This window comes from Bufo gargarizans, chromosome 1 (assembly GCF_014858855.1).
Source record: "Bufo gargarizans isolate SCDJY-AF-19 chromosome 1, ASM1485885v1, whole genome shotgun sequence".
Lineage (NCBI taxonomy): Eukaryota > Metazoa > Chordata > Amphibia > Anura > Bufonidae > Bufo > Bufo gargarizans.
The window spans coordinates 695,041,788-695,065,960 of NC_058080.1; the positions used below are offsets into that span (position 1 = coordinate 695,041,788).

The 24,173-nt window shown below is 43.4% G+C and overlaps 1 protein-coding gene across 2 annotated transcripts in view; it reads left to right on the forward strand.

The window, feature by feature from the left end:
* Window positions 1-24,173, forward strand: part of PLPP1 (phospholipid phosphatase 1) — an 80,273-nt gene that overhangs the window by 20,738 nt on the left and 35,362 nt on the right. The window contains exon 2 of one of the 2 annotated variants that reach the window (XM_044276230.1): window positions 9,318-9,472. The exons of the other annotated variant lie outside the window; for it this stretch is intronic. Within the exon in view, the coding sequence (XP_044132165.1) occupies window positions 9,318-9,472 (155 nt within the window). The remainder of the gene's footprint in view (window positions 1-9,317; window positions 9,473-24,173) is intronic. 2 annotated transcript variants of the gene reach the window in all.

The following is a 24,173-nucleotide window of genomic DNA, read 5'->3' on the forward strand; positions in this document are numbered from 1 at the left end:
TTTCTACCATTGGTTGTGGATTTGCGCCCTTTACTCTGTCCGTTTTTCTTGGACTTCCTTGGTCCACCAAACCTACAGTTCCTGTACTCACCCATTCGGCGGTTCGGCACCGACCGAAGGGAGTTTGGACAGCCGGCGGCACCAACCAACCCTCACGGGCACTCAGCTCTCATTGCAGTTGCACCCAATTGGTGCAACTCGAACAGGTGAGCATATTACCTCTCGTCTGAAAAGGGAAATAATCCTCTACATATTCACCCTATGAGCGCCTTCTCTTTCTTTTTGTCTACAACCTCAGTATATTAATGGGAATGTAGTCTGGGTATCTTTTTACAAAATTTATTTGCCAAGAATCTCCATTTTACAAAATAGGCGTAGCATTAGCACCAGAATATTTTCTATTACTATGGCATTATTGTACTTTATCTGGTTTGCAGAGTGCTGTTGCATTGTTCTTTTTTTTTTTTTTTGTTTGTTTCTAGCCATGGCAGCGTGCACCTGCGCATTGGGATGTGCTGACTGACCCCCCTTTTTTCTTTGCCGTCTGGGGTATACATTAGGAAAACCTTCCTGGCACCTACTTTGCTTAGTGGGCACCAGAATACTGTATGAAGGTTTTAATAGCTTGGCACAGTCATTGCTTTAAGCGGTTATCCAACCCCCAGAATGCCTGGGCTCCTCACACTGGTTATACTTATCTCGCTCCCTGGCACCCCCATCACTACTGATGCCCGCATGGCTGCCGCTGCAACTCCCACGTCGCACTGATCAAAACATCCAGCGATTGGGGGGCCAGCCAATAGCGAGCCTCGATGGGAACGAGCCTCCCTAGTGTCACCCCCGACACACTAGTACAGGCTTTTGTGTATTTCACACATGCATCTATATAGTAGCATGCATGGAGCATCCATGTAATAGTATATTTGCAGTAGTGGATCATTTTGCTGTACTGAAAGGGGAATTGTTCTGGCACTACGTAAACACTGTCATTAATTTGGTGCGTGTGTGTGACTATGTATGAGTGTTACAGAGCTCAGGCTAAAGGTTTTAATTACAACATTATCTACATTTTGGAATTGTGACATTTTCTTTTCCAAAACAGGAACAAGCTGTGCCAACTGTGACCTTATTTCCCTTTTTATAATAAATTGTGGGTTGGGTCAATAATGAGTCAGTGCTGAGTTAGGGTCCATTCACACGTCCATATGTGTTTTGCGGATCCGCAAAACACGGACACCGACAATGTGCGTTCTACATTTTGCAGACCGCACATCGCCGTCACTCATAGAAAATGCCTTTTCTTGTCCACAATTGCGAAAAAGAATAGGACATGTTCTATTTTTTGGGCGGACCCGGAAGTGCGGATGCTGGAGAACACATTCCGGTCCCATTTGAAAATGAATGGATCTGCACCTGTTCCGCAAAATTGCGGAACGGATGCGGACCCATTTTGCGGACGTGTGAATGGACCCTTAAAGAGCCTTTCACATGGTCGCGAAGCAAAGTGAAAATGAAATGAACGATTATTACCATGATCGTTTGTAACACTCCCCATTCACTTCTCATGTTGTTGGCACATGTCAATGGGCAGCTGACAAACAACGATTTAGGAGCTGCATGAAAGAGATGATTACCTGACCATCTTTTGCCAGGTGATCAGTGGCACCGTTACATGGATCGGTTATTAAAATGAGTATTCATAGGGATGTTCCTTTACAATAATTGGCCCAATCCTCGTGCAGTTTAAAAGGGCCCTCCGACATTGATATGTATGTTGTATAGTTGAGACTTACAAGCCAGATTCCATGCAACGCCCCTGCTGAAAGACCAGCCAGAAGGTGTCTCGGCTACATCTTTGGACATTTTTGATCATTTTGTTTCAGCTGTAAAACTGGTAACTCTGACACCATACACCTCCAAAGGGAACAATATACCCGGCAGCTTTGGATTTCATTGGATTGTTTACATTGAAAATTTCTCAAGAAGTTTTGGGAAAGTTGGTTCCATACTTCCTCAGACTTGGTGGTGATCATCTGTTCTCACTTCCTGTTATGCGTCCACCTTTCTTCCGAAATCACTATGCGTTTGATTCCAATTGCGATTTGTCTTTTGACAACTGTATATAACTGTATTCAAGTTTTACACTTTTGGTAGACCCTGTCAGGGCATACTAGCCCTCACTTTTCTTATATCAGATTGCAGACTACAAGATTGTTGGTGGCTAATTTTAAGCTTTGTTAGAAAGCAGCTGTTGCCGAGTTCCAGAACTGGGTGGTGGTGGTGAACTTTCCACAGTGCTCTGATCTTGTGATGGGTTACGTGAAGCATTAAGAATCCAATAACTACAGTTTTGACATGTGAGGTCCCTTAAGTGGCTTCTTTTATTTAGACCTCAGTTACTTGAAGCAATATTCCAATAAACTAGGTTAGGAGAAGAAATGGGATCTGTTGGAGCGCCAGGAACCCACTATTCTTAAAGGTAATCTGTCAGGTCCCCCAAGTGCTAATGAGTGCAGTACTACATGAATAGTATAGTCCAGATCACTCATTTCTGTTATGTGCTGCTAGGGGACACATCACTGCTGAGGCCAGTCATTGACTGCATTGGTGCATTCAAGCCATTCTGTGTGGAAGTTGACAGACGGGGACCAGAAGTCCAGTGAAGACAGCCTTGGAGCCACAGTTGTAATGGAGCTGCAAGGAACTTTAAGCTGCCCCTTGTTCTTCCTTTCTTCAGCCTTCATTGTCCAATATTTTTCTGCTAAAGCTTTAGTTTTTTCAACTTGCACGGGTTCCAGTCTGTTACCTTTTGTCTACCACCATGTTAGGGTATCATCTGACCAGCCCATAGTTGTGAGACTGCCTCAAGCCTGTAGAGATAACTTTGTGGAGCTTGGAGACATTTTTTCCTATTAAATATGTCCATAGTTTGTCATATTCTTCAAAATATTGTTTGGCCATTTCTTAGGCTTCAGTAAAGCTTCTGTATCAACAGTCCATCCAAGGAACGTATGCTTTGTGCCCAGGTGGGAACGGTTCCTGCCAGCAGGCAAATGTTTCTCAAAAGTAAGATTTTGTGATGGCATTTGGTCACGTGTTTGCACGGGTTTCCTCCCACACTCCAAAGACCTACTGATAGAGACCTTAGATTGTGAGCCTCATTGGGGACAGTTGGCTGCTAATGTCTGTAAAGCGCTGTGGAATATAGTAGCGCTATATAAGTGCATAAAATAAATAAATATATGCTTTTGACCCTGCAGGAGCTGTCATGGTGGCCGCATTGGCTAACACTCGGCTTTTACCACACTGTTGTGACAAATGTGGCGAGTTTCACAGTTCACCATCCATGAAGCTTTGCATGAAGAAGGTGATCATACTTTTCAAAAGCTGAAGTTGGCAGCCACATTCTGAATGTCTGGCCAGCAGCTTCCTTCTTCATGTGAAGCTGTGACTGCATAAAAACCACTCATCTGTGACAATGTATTTAGTAAACCACATGTTATGACATTACATTCCAGTATATGCATTAACATTTTACATATTTTATTTCATAAGGACCTGCAGAAATAGCTCCTTAGCATAAGACTACTGACTAACTGAATTACTCCAAAGAAGCAGATCATCTTTAAACATAAGGAGCAGACATGGGAATTTCAGACTCCTCTTATTTGCCCTGCATTCCCATCTGCAAACTATACTTTGCCATTTATAGCAGTTTAATATTTGCAAATGGGGAACAGCCCTTGAACTGCTTATGGGCTGGCAGGGAACCTGCGGCCAAAGGACGTTTCCAAGCTGTTGGATAATTGGCCAGTGTGGATGAAGAGGAAGATCTATAGACAATCGCCATAATGTTTATTGCAGATCCTTATCAGTTGTGCGGTCATAACATTATTAGCGATATTTACACAGCCTCCCTAACGAGAGAAATCACTAGACAGCAGAGACATTCTTCACCTTGAGAGGTGGAGTGTCCTTGATGTCGACAGGGAAGATCATCCTGATGGGAATGTCCATCAGATCCTCAGACAGGTTGTGAATACCAGTCGTTCTTTGGTTAAGACCTATTTATGCAGCATGGAACTCAATAAGGGATGTGTCTTCAGTGAGCTCCCCCTAGTGGTGGCTGCATGCTGCCATAATTGTATCCAGCAACTTAATTCAATGCTGTGTGAAGGGAAGCAAGGGATTTTGGGCTTTTTTTTTTTTTTTTTTTTTCTATAGTAAAAAAAAACACCAGAACTATGGCATGCTCTGTTTTGGGAAAAGAAGGCAGAAAGACAAAGATGACATCTAATAAGCAAAATTGCCAGTAGCAGAAAACAAACACTTGTCCTGTGTTTCATATTTTCTATAGACCTTTAGCGATCATCTGGACTGGAGTATTTAACGCAAAAAAATAAGAAAATAACACAACTAAAAGTGCAGAAAAAGACAACCAAAAACTTTGGTGTGACAGCAACTTCAAGCAAATAAGTTGGCAAAAGTTGCATTGACTACTGTGCTTGTGTATCTTGCATGGTAGAGCTAGAATCCTTAGACTCAGGGTTATAATTTATGCACATTTTTTCCGAGAGGTTCCCGGCACATTGCTTCTTATAAATATTAGCTCTTCTGAGAGAGGTCTGTTTAACAGTAGCTGACAGAAACGTCTTCAGTGTTTCATATGTATTCTGGACATGTTCTGCTTCACGTCTAAATACACGGCTGTGGTGTTAATGAGCATCAGGGGAAATGTTCCAAAATGTAATGTGGCAGCCATGCCTCTGTGACATGGAACAAGTGCTGCGGGTAATGGTGTTTGGATTCTGATTGCATGAAGTCTGGGTAAATATCAGCATTGATAATAACGCCAGGTCTGCGCTGAGATGAAACGTTAGTGTTACCCTTGACTTCTGGGTAGCAAATATCCATTATACTGTACATGCCGGTGGTGAAATGAGCCCTTACAGCAATAGAAATTTGAAGGGATTAGACTATAGATACTAAAATTTTAATTGGTTTGCCCATCTGGTCCATTGATGGTATATCTGTAGACTGACATCAAATTCAGAGATGTGCGTTTCCCACCTCCAGTAAGGCCCCTTTCACACAAGAGAGATTTCCACGTGGGTGCAATGCGTGACGTGAACGCAAAGCACCCGCACTGAATCCTGACCCATTTATTTCAGTTTTTAACTCATGGTTGCTAAGAGATGTTTGCAAACCTTCATTTTTTTTTATCATGCGCGTGAAAAACGCATCAAAGCGCATTGCACCCTCACAGAAGAAACTGAACTCAACGTAATCGCAGACAAAATTGACTGAACTTGCTTGCATAATGGTGTGAGTTTCACTGAACGCATCCTGAGCCAATCCGCATCGTTCGTGTGAAAGAGGCCTAAGGGTCCCCGAAGTAAAGGAGAGTACACCACGCATGGGAGTTACGAAAATAGCCGCGCAAACATGCTCTCTTATTTTTGGAAGTCCCATAGTGGTTAATGGAGAGCGCACCGCTCGTGCACGACCACTGCGCTTTGGGACTGCCGGACATGGGTGAGTCAGTGCTCATGTATTTTTGGAGCTCCCATACAGTGAATGTAGGGTGGTCACACTTGCATGGTGTGCTCGCCTTCGGGGGGCTCGTTCTGAAGATAGGTGTGGGACCCGCAGCTATCTGGTATTCATGGCCTATTCTAATGATATGCCATCAATATCTGAAATGGAAATACCCCTATAAGATCAAAGAAAATTAATTACTTTGTGATAGACCGGTTGGTAGAGATGTGTTGCTTGATAACACCATTTAGAGGGGTTTTCTGGAAGGAAAAATGTTCGTCTGAGCCCCCCGCCACCGCAACCAATCAGCGGAGTAAAAATTTCAAACCATAGAAAGTGATGGACCCTGTTGTAAGTCAATCTGCCACTGGCAGAATCCAGCATTTGACTAATCCAATTATGCTTCGTGGTTTACATTGTTAACGGAAACCATAACGAAAGTGTGACTGGAGCCTTGAGCTGGCCATACACATGGGATAACTGTTGCCTGAGCATATGCATAGGTAGTCAATGGAGAGAAGGGACAAAGCTGCTGATCTCTATCTCCCCCAACATTACCTGTTGGGGAGAAGTGGGAGCCCCCATAAGCATATGTAAGCCAAAATCGGTGGGTTTGGTCAACATGGATCCAATGAGTATTGCCACCTTTAGGCAGTTTACCCCAATCAACCATTTAGTCTCAAATGACTCCACTAAGTAGAGGTGAGGAGGTTGGTAGCTCAAATCCATAGGGTACAATGATAAAAAATAAAGCGTGCTCGATCATTTCGCCAGAAAAGTGTTTGAAAATTATTGAATTGACTCTTTACACATTAGGCTAGGTCACATCACATTTTGCCTTTTTAGCTATTTGAAAAGTGTCTACTATACTTTTTAATACAACTGTATAAAAAAAAACATACTTTTATTGATACTTTGGAAATGCTCCTGCCAGGCATAATTCCCAGGGGGTATGTGAACCTAGCCTTAGGGTTCATGCAGATGAACGTAAGGGCTCTGTGCCCGTATTGCGGACCACAATCAGTGGGTCTGCAATCTTCGGGCACCAGTTGTGTGCACTCCGTGGTGTGGATGCAGACCCATTGACTTGAATAGGTCTGCGATCCGCAAGATACGGCCAAAGATAAGACATGTTGTTTCTTTTGCGGAACTGAGGCACGGATCAGAAGCCCACTAAAGCACTTCGTAGTGCTTCCGTGGGCTTTCGAGTCCGTGCCTCCGCACCGCAAAAGATAAGACATGTCCTATCTTTTGCTGTATTGTTCAGATCGCGGACCCGTTCAAGTCAGTGGACTGCATCCACACCACGGCGTACAAACTGCTGTGGACTGTTCATTGTGGACTGTAATTTGCTGTCTGCAGCACGGGTAAGGAGCCCTTGGGCATGATCCCTTAGACTCAGCAGATACGCCAACTAATATCTAACGTCTATGGCCAGTTTTGGAGCTAAACTATTCTCCCACAGGTTGAAGATAAACTGTGCGTAGCTCATGAAGTAAGTCGCATGTCACGAGCTGGCTTGGTGACCGTATAAGGTGCGAGATTGGCTGTCTGCCAATTTTCTACGCCTGGTTTAGGAGTAGAAAATGGTCTAAATGTGAGCTTGGAAGCTGGTTTACATTTAGAAGTGGCGCTGGATGTGCCGAAGTCACCGTATGTAGAGGCCTGTGCCTCTACATAACTTCGGCGATCCACCGCCAGAGCAGGGGCTTTTTTTTAAGACTGGTGTCTAATATGCCGGTCTTAATATATTTATGTGGTGCTCTGTTGGTAGCCTAAGAGGTTTTTAAAAAATCTTTTATGCCTCATGCACACAATCGTATTTCGATTCACAAAACAGATCTACAAAATCCGCGTAGCTTTTGTGGTGTTTTCTGTATTTTTTTGTTAAGGCCTGTGGACAATAATAGGACCTGCTCTGTAATTTGTGGAACAGCCACACAGATCCCCAAAAAATGCGGATGTCTGCATGAACCCATAGAAATGAATGGGTCAGTGTGCTATCCCCAAAAAATATAGCACATGGATAACAAATATGGATGTTTGCATGAGACTGTAAGGTAAAATATACACGCATATGTAAAGCTTGTCTCTGTCATAGCTTCCCGGTATACACGGGGAGATAAACAGGTTTAACGGAACTGCCCCAACTTTCCTCCGCGGCGTCCGGGAAAACGCACTCCGCAGCAGTGACACTGTGAACTGCCAAAGGATCTCAGCGGTGCTCAGTCTCGCCAGAGCAAATGAACAAGAAGTATGAAGGTAAGAGACGGCACTCACCGATAAGAGTCCAAATGTTACTTTATTCATCCATATAGGTACGGACCCCAAAACAGGCAGTAAGGGTGCAGGACGCTACACAGGCATAAAAGGCGATGGCTGTTTCGTGTGGAGTTAAGCTTTTTCAGGCCTCCACTGCCTGCCCCTTACTGCCTGTTTTTGGGTCCGTACCTATATGGATGAATAAAGTAACATTTGGACTCTTATCGGTGAGTGCCGTCTCTTATCTTCATACTTCCTATAACTTCCCGGTATTCTCAGCCCATTTGTGTTTCTGCTTCCCCCCCCCCCCCCCCCCCCCTGTTTAAGGTCTGAACATAACCCTTTTGGCTTTGCATGTGTTTTTTTTTTATTTAGACCTTCTCACTGATGCTTGTCGCCTAACTACATCGTAACCCCCCACCCAAGTCCCGATAGCTTTTACATTTAACCATATATTTAAATTTGCAAAATTCAAGGTTCATTCTGTTATGTTTTCACATCAGCCTTACCGCCCATGAGTATTAAGCCGCATGCACACAACCGCATCCGTTTTGCGGTCTGCAAATTGCGGATCCGCAAAACACAGATCCTGGCTACGTGCATGCCACCATTTCTTTTTTTATTATTCCTGTAGAAATGTCCTTTCAGATTCTACCTTATTTGGGGCCGTGAAAAAAGCCTTCGGATGCAGACTGTACGCGGTATGCTGTCCACAGCTTTTGCGGCCCCATTGAAATGAATGGATCAGATGCGGACCGAAAATACAGTTGTGTGCATGAGCCCTTATCGTTAAATTGATGGTCAAGTTGAAATTGTTAATCGATTAACAATTTCATTGTCAATGCAGAGACCTTCTAACAGTAACGATGCCAAAAGAGGACGTCTGACTTCAACAATAGGAGCGGAACAATGAAAATAATGGAAGAGCCAGATCAGCTACATACTATGCTGTGCTCTTCTTTTTTTTTTTTTTTTGGGTCTGTTTTCTGGAGGACCTTAGACAACCCTTCGGATCTGCTTGTAATATAGGACTGGTAACGACTTACGTGACAGATCCCAGACCACTGTTCCAGTTATCCCATACGAGCTCTATTTACCTAGGCTGCATCTGTAACATCATGTCGACACATGACTGCTGCACCCAGTCACTGGCCTCAGCGATGCACCCAAAGAGACCTGTGATTGGCTGCAGTGGTCACGTGTTAGTGATGAGATGTCACCACTGCAGCCATGGAGGCGGTGCGAGATCTTAGTTACAGGCGGATCCTGAGTATTATCCAGTTTTTTCCTTGCATATACAGCAATTCTTTAATACAGACCTAAGGTCTAGTATGTGGGAAATACATACCCCCAAAAATGTATTTAGAAATGCCTTGATTTTTTTTTTTTATTCACCTCTCCGCATTTGCATGATATCCCTGCCTTGGCACTGCTTTGGTCACCATTTTCTATCTATTAACAGACATTCTGGTGAACCAGACGTCTTACTGTTTTTATTGTCTCCATTCCCCCAACAGCTGGCTTACCATTGGGCGTTTTAAAGTTGATCACAAAAAAGCCGTATCAGAGAGGTTTTTTCTGTAATGACGAGAGCATCAAGTATCCATTCCATGACAGTACCGTCACCTCCACTGTACTCTACACAGTAGGGTTCTCTCTGCCTATATGCTCTGTAAGTAACTGAATGAATGGGCAATAGGGACAATGCTGCACATTTATTAAGACCGGCATCAGACGCCGGTCTTACTAAAGCCCTGCACTGGCGGTGTATTCGCAACAGTTATGAAGAGGCGCAGGCTCTGTCTTACATTTAGACCATTTTCTACACCCAAAACAGCTGTAGGAAATGGTAAATGAGACAGGCCTGCCGACCCACGGCACGCCCACTTTTTTAGACCTGGCGTGAGCGGGGAAAAGTCGCAGATTGCAATCTGCGCCAGAAATACGCCTAATATAAGCGTATTTTGGTTTAATAACTGACCCTCAATGTTTCTTACCCAGAGACAGTCCTAGAATTCATCCGATCTGCATTGAAGAAAGAGCATAGGGATGACCCAGAGTTTTATTTTTTATTGATGATGTGCCTTCAAGCCCTCTATTAAGAACTATTTTTCTGATGCGTTTTCCAGTATCTAACCCTTGCCTCTTCTTTAAGTGATCTTGTACATAAAGCTTATGTTGCCATTAGAGGAAAACATTTTTATTTTATCATTTTTTTTCTTGCGGCTATACCATAAGATTATGGATGACCAACCCATTTCCTTAATAGAATTCACCCCAAAAAAAGTTATTACTTAAATAATACTTCCCATGTATAATTTCCAAGTAGATTTCCCATGTAGAGATCTTATTTCAAGCATGCTTAAAAGACCCCTTTTTGGGTCAAAAAGAAGTGCTAATAAAATTTATTATTTTTTTTAGTTTTTTTTTTTTACCTGCGTGGATGCCGTCATCTTCTATCGATAAGTGTTCACGTTGGGTTTTTGTTTTTACGTTGCATCCACTTGGTGTACACCATGGGGCTTGGCTCCAGGTAACATCCTACTTTTATGACCCGTTTCCTCCAAGTCACAACCACATGGACCACGAAAGCAGGTCTACAGTGTTTGTACCCTTTACAGCCCTATATCTTGGTTTTCTTGAACACTGAGTGCCAGGGGTTTTAGGGTTAGAGGGTGGATTGGTTCGGCCACAATCCCAGCTAAATTTTCAGATTCTGAGGGAACTTTGGGAAATATATACATTTGTATATTATAAATGTTACACGCATTTTAAATTGCAAAATGTATGAGATATTAAAGGGGTTGGCCACTTATTGGTTACTGTTGACCAGTGTGTTTGTAAGATGATTATATGGCACTTATTAGTATAGCCTTTGTTGAAATTCTGCACCATTTTCTTTATTTCATGGAATATGCTCCCTTGTGTGGTCCACACAGATGTCCTGTCCATATAATGGCTGCTGATGGAGGGTCATGTGACCAGGCAGATCACCTCCATGTGATATCTCCTCCATTTGAATAACGCTGCTCCTACCATCTGCACTTGTTCTGTTAGGAGTTTAAGTGCAGGTTCAGTGTATTTTTAATAGCGGAGACCTCACTTGGAGGTGATTTTCCTGATCACATGACCCTCCATCAGCAGCCATTTTATGGACAAGACTTGTGTGTGGACAGCACAAAAGACTTGGCAAACAACGGGGCATATCTTATAAAATATAGAAAATGGAACAAAATTTTAACAAAGGCTTTATTAGTCACAATATACACATATTTGTCACAACTGGCTAGAAAGTGGGCAACCCCTTTAGGCGTTTCATGCTTTGAATACTGTAGGCATTTGCATTTTATATTTCATGCATTGCCTGTAACGTATACTTCTAATTACTTTTAGAAGGACACAGTCATTCACATATGTCTTGGGTTGTTAAGGATTTAATTCAAACGTCGCCTATTGTGTCATATCACTCATACAAGAGCATAGAAGAGTGATTCAGGCTTTCTTTTTGTTGTAATGGAATAAATGACTTGAAAACGGCTACAATCTTTCCGCATTCCTAGCGTGGGTTGAGCGTGCTGTTTTGTTGCTTGTCAGTATATCACGAAAGGCCATGACATCACTGAAGATTATAGTCCATTATATGTGCTGAACAATTAGTTGTGTGTGAGATGGGAGCCAAGTCTGTCCCTATGCGGTGCCCGGCCGGAAATTATTCTAGGAACTCACTGCTGTCATTGATCACTTCTTGTTACCGTGTTCTCAGTCTTTCTTGAAAAACATAATTATATAATATATATGATATATAAGTCTAGCTGCAGTATTATTATTATCTATCACGTTCTTGATTAATTTATTTCTGTCACCTCCAAAATGAGTTTCAAAGTAAGCATACCGCCATGTAGGGCAGATTCCCCAGAAATGTAACCATACCTTTCTTGTGAAAATCTGTCCGCCTATTCCTGAGAAAAGCTTATTTTTATGCAAATAAGGCTTTTGGTGCCCCGTGGGCGGGACTACAGTGTTCAGTGCACCTTACTTCCCCTCTACCAGCTCTGTCAAACAAGAGGGAGAGGCCTAGGCATATCGATGGTGCACCAAACGGAGTAGTCCCACCCACATTGCACCAAAACTGCTATTTGCATAAAAATAAAAGGAAGGACTGGATTTTCACAGGAAAGGTTTGATCACATGTCGCGGCACAGGTAGTGGTATGCTTAATTTAAAACCAGACTTCCTTTTCAAGCTTGTATGTGTCAACCAAGCTGAAACACCTTCCAACTTTTCAACTTCTATTGAACTGCAAATCCAAGAATGACCTGTTCATTGTAATTCTGTTGTAAGGAACAGTAAAGCCTGTATTACACTGCCGATTTTTCGGCAGATAATCGCTAACGAACATTCATCTATACTGCCGCCGGTTGCCTGATGAAGGAGCAAACACTTGATCATCGGGCAATCCAAATCTTTTGACATGTTAAAAAATGATAGTAAAAAAAATAATGTCTTAAAAAATTGCCAGATTGTGGCGTCTTATAACGTTCTGCTGTCGGCAAACCACTCTATAGCATGAGCGATGACATAGCGATCGCTCCTCCCCATGCTGTAATAGCAGCAGTCTCCTCCACTAGCGAGCAGGCGATTGCCCGGAGGGAACGCTTCCCTCCCGACAATATTCTGCCACATCGGGCTGTGTAATACAGCGTTTAGTTTTTCAAACTCCTATCTGGCTAGTTCATTAAGGGAAGTAAGGTTGATGAAATCTTATGCACAATTGTATACCAACTGTAGGTGTGGAATTGTTGCCACTTGAATTAGATGGCTTGAACTTCAAGTAAACCAGCGTAGGAACCGTGGCAGTGTTACCAGTGTGCACATGAGATTAGCCCAATAGGGACGTTCTGGCGACAGGTTCCCTATAAGGTATCTTCCACCAAATGTCCAAAACTTTAAACTGTAGAAGACCTGATTACTTTAGTTTATAACATTTATGACCAGATTTGTTTGCTTTTAGGGTTTATTGGCAGTTTGTGAATTGGCCGTGGTGGTCTGATGATATCTGTAAAGAATAAATCAAGACAACTGGACTTACTGTAGATTTCTTGAAACCGTTTCACTCGTTAATGCTTTATTTAGATTATGCAATATTATGATCTCATTGGAAGAAAGGTCCTATAAATCCTGCTCGTGATGTGGGTATTAATTGTTTTTATAAGGTTTATGACCTTCTGAGTAACTCTTATCATGGAGGCGTTATCATTTCACAAGTCACACATGACCTCAATTTTTCCCTGTGTGGGAAGAGGTTGCATGGTGTCACGTACCGCGCCCACAGCCAAGCTAACTCCGGCACAACCACCTCCAGTTGCTACTGGTAAAACGGGCGCCTGCTGGAAAGAGCCTGTCTGCGTAACACGGCCGTGACAATATATGGGTGCTGAGAATCAATCAAAGAATTAACTCCCCACACCCTATATTTTCTGCCACCAGGTTTGTAAAAAGAAGCACACTAAACCTGAGGATCAGGGATTTTGATACCGTAATTGCCAATTTACCGTCAATTAAGCATCAACTTGCTCTCTGCCGATCGATATCTTATCGATCGCCTATAACCTATTGCACTGTGACACTTGGGTTCTATGCCAAAGACCTATTGGTCACTTTCCTGGACTGAATAATCTCCTCTCAGATGACCCACATCTGATTGGGCAGTCCCCATACATATACAGTCGTCAAACAATTACCATTAACCATAACACTAGAATATACCAATTCTCTCCTGAAGGAAGTTGGATTCTCAAGCTGTTAATATTTCAGAACGAAAGGAAACAGACAATTAAACAGAAATGGTTATTTTTAATGGAACATGTCAGTAATAACAAGATGCGTTTTTCAAAGATTTGCAGAAAAATGGCAGACAAGACATAGGGCATGAAATGTTAACAAAATGAGTTTAACACTGAAATGAAACCTTTCTTAAATGAGCAGTATCTAGGCTCTATATATCTTAGGTTCTGTCTAGAGTCCTACACACATTGGGTCTCGCTGTCCATAGCTCTCTATTCTGCTGCTCTCTTTCTCTCTGAATTTACTACTACAAATTGGACTCCTGCATACAGTTTATATAGACTGACAGGTTGCCTAGGAAACCAACAACTCTTACTGAAATGGCTGCCAGTCTGGTGCCATTTCAGTTATTTCTAACAGAAAATTAGCAGATTAGAAACGGTTTTAAACTCCCAAGGGGCAAGTGAATGTCATGTCCCTGAAATGCAGCTGAACTAAAATGACTGTGTGTGTCAGCAAAACACGTGCTGTGCTATATGGTTTACTATATTATTACACCACTATCCTCACACATGGGTTGACACTGCAGACAATTATCAGGAATCGTTTGTTCCCGATAAACTGCCTGCCTATCGGAGGAGGTGAGAGCTGCATTTACATGAAGCAATCACCTCTGCTGTATTAGAACAAGGGATCACTGCTGCGATCACACGTCCCTATAGAGAATCGTTGTCTCTGAGCAGAAGAAGACAGCACAATCTGCTGCCCAGAAATTATTATTTGGGAGACTACTTCAGTGATTCCTTCAGCCGATGAATGATTTGACACCTTTACACAGGGCAATTATCAGGAGCGTTCCTTGGAACAGTCCTTCCTAATAGTTGCCTCGATAATTGGAATGTGTCCGGGGTTATTAAAGTAGTATAGTCTCTGAGCAGGTTGTGATCAGCAGTCCAGGATGGACATACTTTTTCTTCTCAAGTTGAGTTTTTTTTTCTGGCTAGCAATATAACGTCCATTCATAAGGCACCAGGCCTTCAATAAAGTGATTCCTAAGAAATAGTCCATATAGTATCAGATCTACGTTTTTCATCTGTAGAAGGTCTTCTTTTTTTTTCCAGGTAATTTATTATACTGTATGAGGGTCATTCAAAAAGTTCATATTCTGAACCACTTCTCGCCAACACAGAGATCTGAAATGTTGGGGGAAATTTATTTTATATCTTTATAAATCTGGGAGGTGGCACAGACTTGAGCTCTTATTTACATTGGTTTCTGGCAAAATTATAGTACATTTTTTGGGGTGCAGGAAGGCAGGCCCTCTCTATATAGTACTCACCCATACACCCCACTCACTTTTGGTGAAAGTTGGCATGAGCGTCAGAAAACGGCAAAAGGTTGCAAATGTTTGCAGAAACTATGCATGTGCCAAAATGTGCGACTTTTTAAGGCCATTTGTTTTGGTGTAAAGCCTTTTATCTCCTTCATAAAATTCAATGCCCTATAGAATATTATCAGTAGGGGTCCACGTGTGTGTGTGGCAATGATCGCTAGAACAAAGTGGCTGCCGCTCCTTGTGGAGTATCATTCAAGAAAACTGAAGACGAGCCGTAAACTGGAAAATAGATCTATGTCTCGTGGTCTTCTTTCCGCATGGCACTGAAGGCGCCTGACGGCACGGTCTTCTAGATATCACTGGGCAACATAACGGTAAACATGTAGGTTGCAGATGGTGCTAGCTGGAGATGTCTTATTTAATATATGAATGGATCTGTAAATGAAATGGTAGCATCTTGGCAAACCACATAAGTTGATTTTTCAATGAATAAGTGCATTTCTATGTCTTGAATTCATCTGGCAGGTTTTTGGTTGTTGACATGTTCCTGGGAAACCTGGTAAAATGTAGCTTCCAATTTAGGATATTGCCTAACCTTCCTCCCAGATTACTGTATACACCTCTGTGTCTTTGGCTGCCATATCAGCAGTCATTTGAAAGAAAGAATAGCTTTTGGCAACTTAATGGTTCTAAAGGGAACTCCAAATGGGGCCATATTGAGACAGTGATGCCCTGCTGGACCGGCCCAACCCTAAATGTACCGTAATTATTGTTGCAGAGGTTGAAAATAGACACCAGTCCATAAAGCTTAACCTTTCTCAATCAATTACTCAACTTCATATTTAAGTTAATTATAACCCTATATACCATTTGCTATTAGATTAGTGTCCAGCCCTTCTTTATATGCTGACATAGTCTACCATTACTACCACTTGGGGTAAGGCATAATTTGAGTGTTCTAAGAATCCTTCCCTATATTGATGTCCTTTTGAAAAAATAAATTCTGTGTCAGTTCTCTATATTAACCCCATATGTATTTACACATGTAAATGTGACCACTTCTAAGGAGTCTATCTGCCATAGATTTCAGTCTTCATTTGTGCCTGAAGACACGAACAAATGAAGATAAATATGGGAGACCCGTTGGCCTCACTTACTCCCCAACCTTGTCACCTCACTTTTTTTAAATATACAGTATATGCACCATAAAAGCCACTTGCGACAAAACGTTTTTTTTTCTTGGCAGCATTTCATCCTCTGTCCGTTCTGCTGTGTGAGGTGACTTAACTTACAGGAGCACTTCCACAAAACTTTTTATTCTCTGACCTATTAGTAATGGTCATTTTCTTACCAGTAACTGCATTTGTGAGTTATAACCTCCCTTCCGATCCTCAGCTGTGTCATGTGACCAACACTCTGATTTTGCAAGTAACACCGCATCTCATGTGTGGACAAGTCAGTTTCTCTATGTATTCCTATGGGAGGCTCAATGTCAGTCTCATAGGAATGAATAGATAAGTAACTGACTTCCTGTTCTGTGTGAGTTAGAGTCAGAGTGTTGGTCACATGACACAGCTGAGGATCAGAAGGGAGGTTATAACTCACAAATACAGTCTCTGGTAAGAAGATTACATTCTATACCTTTCTAACCGGTCAGAGAATAAAAAAATGTTGTGGGATTTGTGGGAGTGCTTCTTTAAGTAGTTTGCCGCCATTGCCAGTCCCATGGATATTTACCCATAATGGCTCCACATACTCCAATAGTGTTTCATAAATGTACTTAAGTATGGGTTGTTTTACATTTGCGCTAAGGAGATCTGCGTCCTTGAATATTGTACGCTAACGTGCGCTGCCTAGATACCGTCTGGCCCCATTCTTTATAATAATAACAGGCGGAGATCCTACCGCAACCAGGCAAATATGCCGAGGAGCAACAGGACAAATACCGCTGCATAAGGCGATTTTTATCCAGCCGCTTCTCAGCATATTTGTCTGGTAGTGAATGGGGCCAGACGGTATCTAGGCAGTGCATTGAAGCCTGGTATTCACGGATCCGGCAGGCTGTTTCCAGTCGGAACAGTCTACCAGATCTGTTTTAGCACAGATGTGAAACAGGCCTGTGACTGACAGTCAGTCATTCTGTGGGTGGAAACATGTAGCTCCCAACTGCAAGATTCATCGCGTCCACGCAGATTATGTCCAATATGTCAGGCTGTACCAATCCATTGCCTTTCTCTTTTTAGCCTAGGAACCTGGACAGTTTTATCTTGGTTCCCTTCATCCTGGTGTCATCGGCATAAATAACTGTGTTTTATGTTTATTTTTCCGCTCTGTTCTTGTGGAGGAAGTGTAAAGGAAGGACATGTAAAATCGGCAATCAGACTGTGGACATGACAGGAAAGGAAGTTTATTTTGACAGCTCTTGGCATTGCTAATGTTTTTTTGTAACTCCTCCAGCCCGTTGCGAAAATAGCCGTGATTATATAGAGAGCTGTGATAAACACAGGCGGACAGGTGTGGGCAGAACTCCCCCTCATGTGTATTTTCGGACATTCTCAGATATACATTTATCATCACAGACATGTCTGTTTTAAAGGGGTTGTCCGGGATCAAAATACATTTTTTTTTTTTTTTTTTAAATAGTTTACTCACTATTACTAGCCGAGTAAAGGTTCCCCGATGTTTTTACCTTTTTTTTTTCACTGCTGCATGGCTATTACAGTCCCCAACAGATTGACATCGATTTTTGTGTGGGAGGATTTCCTGCCGCATTGCACTGTGGGTCCCAGCGCAGTGTGGCATCTCCTGGTTTCTTTCAACTCCTTCCTGCACCCGCCCCCCCCTCATACATATTCATCCTCCTGACGCACAGCGTCCACTCCTCCATCTATCTGCCCCGCTCATACATATTCAGCCTTTTGACGCACAACGTCCACTCCTCCATCTATCTGCCCCCTCATACATATTCAGCCTCCTGCCGAACATCGTCCACTCCTCCATCTATCTGCCCCGCTCATACATATTCAGCCTCCTGACGCAGATCGTCCACTCCTCCATCTATCTGCCCCCCTCATACATATTCAGCCTCCTGATGCACAACGTCCACTCCTCCTCCATCTACCTGCCCCCCTCATACATATTCAGCCTCCTGACGCACATCGTCCACTCCTCCATCTATCTGCCCCCCTCATACATATTCAGCCCTCCTGACGCACAACGTCCACTCCTCCATCTATCTGCCCCCTCATACATATTCAGCCTCCTGCCGAACATCGTCCACTCCTCCATCTATCTGCCCCGCTCATACATATTCAGCCTCCTGACGCAGATCGTCCACTCCTCCATCTATCTGCCCCCCTCATACATATTCAGCCTCCTGATGCACAACGTCCACTCCTCCTCCATCTACCTGCCCCCCTCATACATATTCATCCTCCTGACGCACATCGTCCACTCCTCCATCTATCTGCCCCCTCATACATATTCATCCTCCTGACGCAGATCGTCCAGTGCTCCATCTATCTGCCCCCCTCATACACATTCATCCTTCTGACGCACAATGTCCACCCCTCCATCTATTTGCCCCCCTCGTACATATCCCGCCTCCAGCCGCACATATTCCTCCCCCATTATTACGCCTATAAACTCCTAGCTCTGTCTCTCCCATGGGAGGAGTTTTCTATGCTACAGGTGAAACTTGAAAAATTTGAATAAAATGCAAATTTCTTATATTTCAGTAATGCAACTTAAAAGGGGAAACTAACATATGAGACTCATTACATGCAAAGCGAGATATTTCAAGCCTTGTTTGTTATAATTTGGATGACTATGGCTTACAGCTTATGAAACCCCAAAGTCCCAGTTTTGAGGTACCCTTTGCTCAGGGGGTACGGACTAATTAGCTGACTAGAGTGTGACACTTTGAGCCTACAATATTGAACCTTTTCACAAAATTATAATTTTAAGCTGCATTAATGTAATTCCTTTTAATTTGCATTACTGAAATAAATGGACTTTTGCACGATATTCTAATTTTTCGAGTTTCACCTGTAAGTAGCATAGTGATTTGCCTCCATTCATTAGAAAGCTCCATGCCCGGTGACGTCACCGGACTGGAGAGGCATGGCTTAGCGCAATGTCTGCCAGCCTAGTTACCACCCCTACCCGTGCACCCTGCATAAGGACTAAGGCTGACGGTGACGTCACTGGGCTCCCTGCGAAGCGGAAGAAGAGGCCTGCAAGGGACCCGGTAAGTCACTGATTTTACAAAAATAGTCTCTGCCGGACAATAATTTGCTGTATCAAAATGGGGCTTCAGAAATGTGTGGCAAAGGTAGGACATGCATGTGTGAAATACTGTATGTATGTCACTCTAGTACTATTACACCAATGTCCCCAATCCTGGACAAGCCCTTTAAGAACTACTTGCATTCCCTATGCAATAACAATTCTGTAGCCTTTTTTCTTTTGCCTTTCTGCTGAGCTGTTCCTCTGATATTCCTCTTAGAAATTTATAAGCAAAAGTACAAATGGGTGTAACCAGTTGGGGCCGGGGGAGTATTCCTGCAGTATGACACTGGCAGCATTGATGGGATAGTGTCACACCATGCAGGGACACATCCCAACTAGTAACTCTAACTTGGGCCTCATGCACACGACTGTATGTATTTTGTGGTCTGCAAATTGTGGATCCGCAAAAAAAACAGATGACGTCCATATGGCATCTGTTTCTCTTGCGGATCCATTGTAACAATGCCTATCCCTATCCTTGTCCGTTAAACGGACAAGAATAGGACATGTTGAATTTTTTTGCGGGGCTACGGAACGGACATACGGATGCGGATAGCACATGGTGTGCTGTCCGCTAAAAAAAACAACGGAACAGGCACGGAAACAAAATACATTAGTGTGAATGTAACCTTATACATGTATTCATAAACTTCTAGCAGGAATAGTAGAGGAATGGCACAGCATAGTCATAGGAATAGATCCTTCAGAATTGTAATTTCATGTGGAATACAAGTATTTATTGAAATAGACATGTCCGGAGAGGGGAGGGGTCATTTTAGAGTCAGGAAATCCCACAGAAAATCCCTCTTTAATGCAAATTGGTCCAAACTCCATCCTTTTTAAGCTACATTCAGACAGTGTTTTGTGGTTCTGCAAAATACGGATATTGCCTGTGTGCGTCCCGCATTTTGCGGAACGCACAGGGCCAGTCCTTTTTTATAGAATTGCCTATTTTTGCAGACAAGAATAGAACATGCTCTATATTTTTTGTGGGGCCGAGGAATGGAACTACGGATGCGGACGGCACATGGTATGCTGTCCGCATCTTTTTTGGCTCCTTTGAATTGATTGGGTCCGCACACGTTCTGCAAAATTGTGGAACAGATGCGGACCTAGAAATACGGTCGTCTGAATGCACCCTAAAGGGAACTTTAATTTTTGCACCGAATCTGTGCAATGTACCGTGCACAAAAGAGCATTGCTCCTCCTTAATGGTATTCTGAAAGGGATGGCCCATACTTTCTGCAATTGATTGCAAATGTTTCTGGGACTGTATGTAAGGCTCCATTCACACGTCCGTAATAATGGGTTCGCATCCGTTCGGCAAATTGCGGAACGGGTGCGGACCCATTCATTCTCTATGGGGCAGGAATGGAAGCGGACAGCACACAGTGTGCTGTCTGCATTCGCATTTCCGGAGCACATCGCCGATCTTCTGGTCCTCGGCTCCGAAATAAAATAGAACTTGTCCTATTCTTGTCCGCAGTTGGGGACAAGAATAGGCATTTCTATGGGGGTGCCGGCCGGGTGTATTGTATATTTTCAGCATTTGTGGCTTTAGATTCCCCAGAGAGGTGCCCCTTTTTATTACCAGAATTTCCATCTAGTGTAAGAAAAAAAATGTCCAATGGTCTATTAAATCTTTTAATATGGCAATATTTTGGTGTGTAGTTAATATTACCTTAAAGCACACCTGTCAGCAGATTTGTCCCTATGACACTGGCTGACCTGTTACTTGTGCGCTTGGCAGCTGAAGACACCTGTGTTGGTACCATGTTCCTATGTGCCCGCATTACTGAGAACAGTGATGTTTTTATATATGCAAATAAGTCTCTAGGAGCAACCGGGGCGTTGCCATTACACCTAGAGGCTCCTTTCTCTCTGCAACTGCTGTGCCCATTGCACTTGGATCAACAGGGCCAGGCAGTAAAAATGTCATCACCCCGGCTCTGTCGATCAAAGTGCAGAGGGCGCGGCCGTTGCAGAGAGAGCAGAGTCTCTAAGTGTAACAGCAACGCCTCCTTTGCTCCTAGAGGCTAATTTGCATATAAAAATGCGGGCACATATGAACATGGGACCAACACTGATGCCTTCAGCTGCCAAGTGCACATGTAACAGGTCAGCCAGTACATATCTTATGACAGATCCCCTTTAAAGCAGTTGTCCAGGTTTTGGATATTAATGACCTATTTTTAGGATAGGTTGTCAGATCGGTGGGGGTCTCTTATCAGTTCCCATTCTTCATCGGCCTGTGACATCCCATTCATCAGTCACTTGGCCTTTTATTTCAGGTGAATGGGATTGGGTGCAGTACCAACTACAGCCACTGAGCAGTGTATGGCGCTGTGTTTGGTGTAGTATGATGAGGCCTCAGCTGATCGTGAGTGTTTCGGGAGATCATTGATCTACCCTGAGAATAGGTTGTCAAAATGTAAGTCCCAGAAAACCCCCTTAGTGCTTCACCTGGCCAGGATAGTAGATGGCAGGTATTATCCTTTCAGGGGGGATTTGAATGGATTCTGCGCAGCGGTGCGTTATTCTTATTGGATTACAGGAAGGTTGTTTTCCGTGTTGAGCTTTGACGGTAAACCGCGTTGCAGACTTTAGTTATTCGGAACGAAGGTTAATAATTAGGTGGCGAGTTTCCCATACTATTGTGTGTGTTTCCTTCCTCGTTTCATTGGTGACCTGCTGTTTATTCCTCTCCCAGGACTTATGTCGCCCTTTATAAGTTAAAATATTTTGAGCTGTGGTGACACGGGAAAGGCGCCTCTGGCCTTACCTACACCGCCCTTCATCACGAGAGGCAGGATACGTCTCTGACAGAGCTAATATTAGGCTGGGTGTGGGACCTGCCGGTGTCTGGGTGTCAGGGACATCACATAACTCTGGGCACGATTAAAGTCTAAATTTATCTTTGTCGAAACCACCCGAACCCTATAGCTCCTGCTGACAAATTACGCTAAAAATCTGATATTACATGAGTATAAAGGCGCATTCACACGACCGTAATTCTGGGTCAGCATCTGTTCTGCAATTTAGCGGAATGGGTGCGGACCTATTTTTTTGTAATGGGGCCGCAAAAGATGCAGACAGCACATAGTTACATAGTATCGCGGACAAGAATAGGCGTTTTCTATATAGCTCCGGCCATGTGCGGTCTGCAAAATGGGGAACGCACGTGGCCGGTATCCATGTTTTGTGGATCAGCAATTTGCTGACCGCAAAACCCTTAGGCCCCTTTCACACGGGCGAGTTTTCCGTGCGGGTGCGATCCGTGCGGCGAACGTATGGCACACGCACTAAATCCTGACCCATTCATTTCTATGGGGCTGTGCACATGAGCGATGTTTTTTAACGCATCACTTGTGCGTTCAGTTGAAATCGCAGCATGCTCTATATTTTCCGATTTCGATGTGACGCAGGCCCCATAGAAGTGAATGAGGTGTGTGAAAATCGGATGGCATCCGCAAGCAAGTACGGATGCCGTGCGATTTGCACGCATGGTTGCTAGGAGACCATCGGGATGGAGACCCGATCATTATTATTTTCCCTTATAACATGGTTATAAGGGAAAATAATAGCATTCTGAATACAGAATGCATAGTAAACCACCGCTAGAGGGGTTAAAAAAAATAAAAAAATAATTTAACTCACCTTAGTCCACTTGCTCGCGAAGCTGGCATCTCCTTGTGTCTCCGCTGCTGATGAACAGGACCTGGGGTGAGCTGCTCCATTAAATAGAGCTTAAGGACCTTCGATGACGTCACTCCGGTCATCACATGGTCTTTTACCATGGTGAATCACCATGGTAAAAGATCATGTGACATACCATGTGATGACCGGAGTGACGTCATCGAAGGTCCTTAACCTGTATTTAATGGAGCAGCTCACCCCAGGTCCTGTTCAGCCGCTCAGCGCAGAGGAGACACAAGGAGATGCCAGCTTCGCGAGCAAGTGGACTAAGGTGAGTTAAATTTTTTTTTTTTTTAACCCCTCTAGCGCTGGTTTACTATGCATTCTGTATTCAGAATGCTATTATTTTCCCTTATAACCATGTTATAAGGGAAAATAATACAATCTTCAGAACATCAATCCCAAGCCCGAACTTATATGAAGAAGTTCGGGTTTGGGTACCAAACATGCACGATTTTTCTCACGCGAGTGCAACGCATGACAATGTTTTGCACTTGCGCAGAAAAAATCGCGCATTTTCCCGCAACGCACCCGGCTCTTATCCGGGCAAAAAAACTCACGCCCGTGTGAAAGAGGCCTTACAGTTGTGTGAATGTAGCCTAAGGGTGCATTCACACAACCGTATAAATGGATCCGCATCCGTTCCACAAATTTGCGTAACGTTGTTCTTGTCCGCGGACAAGCTTAGGCATTCTCTATATAGCGCTGGCCATGTGCGGTCCACAAATTGCGGAACGCACACGGCCTGTATCTGCGTTTTGCGGATACGCAATATGCGAACCGCAAAAATCACTTACGGATGTGTGAATGCACCCTTAAGGAGAGATGCTGGCTCCAGAGGAGTTACCTTCTTCAGATTCTTTCACGTAATACTCCCTCGTCGTAGTCTCAGGTGATTGGGCTTAAGGCTCATTCACACGAACGTATTTTCTTTCCGTGTCCGTACCATTTTTTTGGCGGACCGTATACGGAACCATTCATTTCAGTGGGTCCGCAAAAAAAACGGAAGTTACATTGTGTGTATTCCGTTTCTGTATGTCCGTTCCGTAAAAAAAAAAAAACATCTCCTATTATTGTGCGTTACGGACAAGGATAGGACTGTTCTATCAGGGGACAGCTGTCGCAAAATACATACAGTCGTGTGCATGAGGCCTTAGGCTGCATTCACATCTCTGTTTTGGAGATCTGGTAGCCTGATCCGGTGAAGCTGTTGGCCGGACAAAAAAACATTGCATGCAACGATCTTTGTCTGGATGAAACCCGGCAT